Source organism: Rhizomucor pusillus, assembly GCF_041956525.1.
Source record: "Rhizomucor pusillus strain CBS 183.67 unplaced genomic scaffold VTP01scaffold_17, whole genome shotgun sequence".
Taxonomy (NCBI): domain Eukaryota; kingdom Fungi; phylum Mucoromycota; class Mucoromycetes; order Mucorales; family Lichtheimiaceae; genus Rhizomucor; species Rhizomucor pusillus.
This window is the reverse complement of record NW_027192159.1, coordinates 394,784-397,445: the sequence shown is the minus strand read 5'-3', so window position 1 is coordinate 397,445 and position 2,662 is coordinate 394,784. Positions and strand designations below refer to the sequence as shown.

The following is a 2,662-nucleotide window of genomic DNA, read 5'->3' as shown; positions in this document are numbered from 1 at the left end:
TGGGAACAAACGGATCTGGACTTCTTGACAAACTGCCTGTTTCTTGATGAATCTGCGTTTAATGTAAATATGAAACGTACGAGGGCTTGGTCCAAGAAAGGTACTCCTGCTGTTGTTACCGTTCCAACCACAAGAGCTAAGACCACAACTCTGCTTCAGGTTTAATTAAAGTAAGCTTAAGAATACCCAAACCTAGTAAAAAGAGAAAAGCTGGACAGGAATCTGGATATTTGAGCACTGGTACTGTCATGGGACACTATCTTAGCTTTTTGAAAGACACTTTGGATGAAATGGACAAATATCCTCAAATGAAAGGTCATTACCTAGTTATGCATAATGCTCCTATCCATAATTCTGAAGATATTGCGAAATATATCACGTCACGAGGATATCGTTGTGCTTATTTACCATCATATTCTCCAGAGCTGAACCCAATTGAACAGTTCTGGTCTGTCGCTAAAAGCAAAGTTAAACGCCATAGATTTCTGGAAAAAGAGACTCTATCGACCCGGATTAGCGATGCTTGTAACAGTATAAGATTGAGCGATTTCTACATTTTTGTTTCTCATTCACACATTTGCTGGGATAAATGCCGCAATAGAGAAAATATGTAACGTTGTGTGGCATCTGAAGTAGCCAATGTTTTAAAGGTAAGATAAAATAATAAACAAATACACAGAAAAATAGAAAAGAGATACACAGTAGATATATGCGTGAGAATCCCTTAGGGTGAAAAAAGTTCATTAAAATATTGGGCTATTTATATTTGTTGTTAGATAAATGATTTTACTGTTAAAGATGATATGATTTATTGATTTTATGATAAAGGTTTTGGTTTTAAATGTTATAATCTATTGGTGGATCATATATGATCCTTATATGAGACAATCGCTTAAAAGAAATACAGCTTTTGATTTGCAAAAGAAGAGAGAAAAATATCTTTTTTTATTTGAAACAGTAACAACAAGAATACATTGAATTAAATCAATGTTCCTGAATAATATTAATTCATCTTCAGTGGGTATGATTCAGTTAACATATTGTTTAGGTCGGGATAAATATTATAATACTAATATAATGTTACTCATTATATGAATTAATATATATGTGCTATTAAGGCTTTATGTATAATTTATATAATTTATATAATTCATGTAATCATATATTTAAGCATTACAACAGCCAATAACATGCAAGCAGGTAAGTATATCATATGAAAACTGACATTAGACATTTACATTATTACAGGAAGACAAAGTACAGTCCAAAGTTGATCAATTGAGTTCAATTCAGGTGAATAAGGCGGGAGATATATGCAACGATACCCATTTTCAGATTGGTGGTCTCTCTCACACCTTTAGCATTTCCTCGAACTGGCCCTACACTGGATTTTTTAACGCGCGTTTTTTCTCGTAACCATGACAGCTAAAACCCCCTTCATCCTTCGCAACACCTGTTTTGTGTGCCGAAAACTTCAAGACCATTTGGATATAAAACACAACAAACAGTCATTCCAGGATTAGATTGCTCGGTTGGGGGGATTAGCAGTGTAGATTTCTGTTTTTGGACAGCGGAGTTTTGGATACTAACATGGCGTATTTTTTTGTAAACTACTCTGCGTTGAAGATCCTCACAATCATCAAGAATACAGTGGTTTGCGTTTGAAAATACAGAAGTTGAGGGGAGCAAATCCATTTTCAAAATCCGCCGTTGCAGAGCCATGGCAACCAGTGCAAAACTATGCTTGGTGATGGTAATGGTCATGGTCAAGTTCATGTTCATGGTCATTATCATTGTCAAGTCATGGTAATGGTAAAACTCATGGTCATGGTCTGGAACGTGGAGGGAACGCAGAGAGGAACGCAAAAAACTCAGAGCCAAGAAAAAGCCTGCAACGCGAAGGAACGCAGAGGGAACTCAAGCGAAAAAAAAAAAAAGCAGAGCCAATAAAAAGCCTGGAACACAAAGGGCACACTGAGAGCACATGTTTGGGTCGAGGGGAATAAAAAAGGGGGAGTATGAGTAAAACGCTACTTGAATGATGGATGAAAAGGCATAAAAAAATGCAGGAAATGATGACGATGACGTCACTTGCGCTTCACGAAAATTGCTTGAACAGTTTCGGCCACGGACTTGTTAGCAGAGGCAACGTGGGGAGAAAGAATGGTTGCTAATGTCTGTAATTTCTTATCCAAAAGCCTGTTGTCCAGAATGGGGATCGTGTCCTTGCCATCAAAGAAATCCATGATTTCTTTGAGTACCGTCTTAATTTGCCCGTCAGTGCACTTGGTGAAAAAAGATTTTGCCATTTCGCCTGAGAGAACAGGGTCGTTTTTGGTCATCACCGTGACCGCAATCCCGCGAAACAGTTGTGAGGCAATTTTCGCCACGACTTCCTACGCTCACGTTCAGCCAGTTACCATATCAGCACCGAGCAAAACATGATCACAGAAACCCGTCAGAATGGGTATTCACTAAAAATCGTGTACAGGTTTTTGACTTCAATTTCGCGGTCACAAAAGGAACATAATTTTGGTCGATGTGTAAAAAATAATTGAGAAGGCGGTCATCTAGGCTGACGATGGCGGTTCATCTTGGTCAAAGCAATGAGAGAGTAAACTTCGCTAGCTGAGATACTCTGCAAATTCGTACTGTTTGCTAC

General features: G+C 38.0%; 2 protein-coding genes across 2 annotated transcripts; one reads left to right on the top strand and one right to left on the bottom strand.

Annotated features, from left to right (window-relative positions):
* Positions 1 to 69: 69 nt before the first annotated feature.
* Positions 70 to 537, top strand: VTP01DRAFT_3616 (uncharacterized protein; the record flags this gene model as incomplete). The annotated part of the gene is made up of 3 exons (XM_069382207.1): positions 70 to 100; positions 160 to 379; positions 444 to 537. 3 exons carry the CDS (start codon positions 70 to 72, stop codon positions 535 to 537), a joined length of 345 nt encoding a protein of 114 aa, XP_069236358.1.
* Positions 538 to 2,087: 1,550 nt separating this feature from the next.
* On the bottom strand, positions 2,088 to 2,342 carry VTP01DRAFT_3615 (uncharacterized protein; the record flags this gene model as incomplete). The annotated part of the gene is made up of 1 exon (XM_069382206.1): positions 2,088 to 2,342. One exon carries the CDS (start codon positions 2,340 to 2,342, stop codon positions 2,088 to 2,090), a length of 255 nt encoding a protein of 84 aa, XP_069236357.1.
* Positions 2,343 to 2,662: the final 320 nt, after the last annotated feature.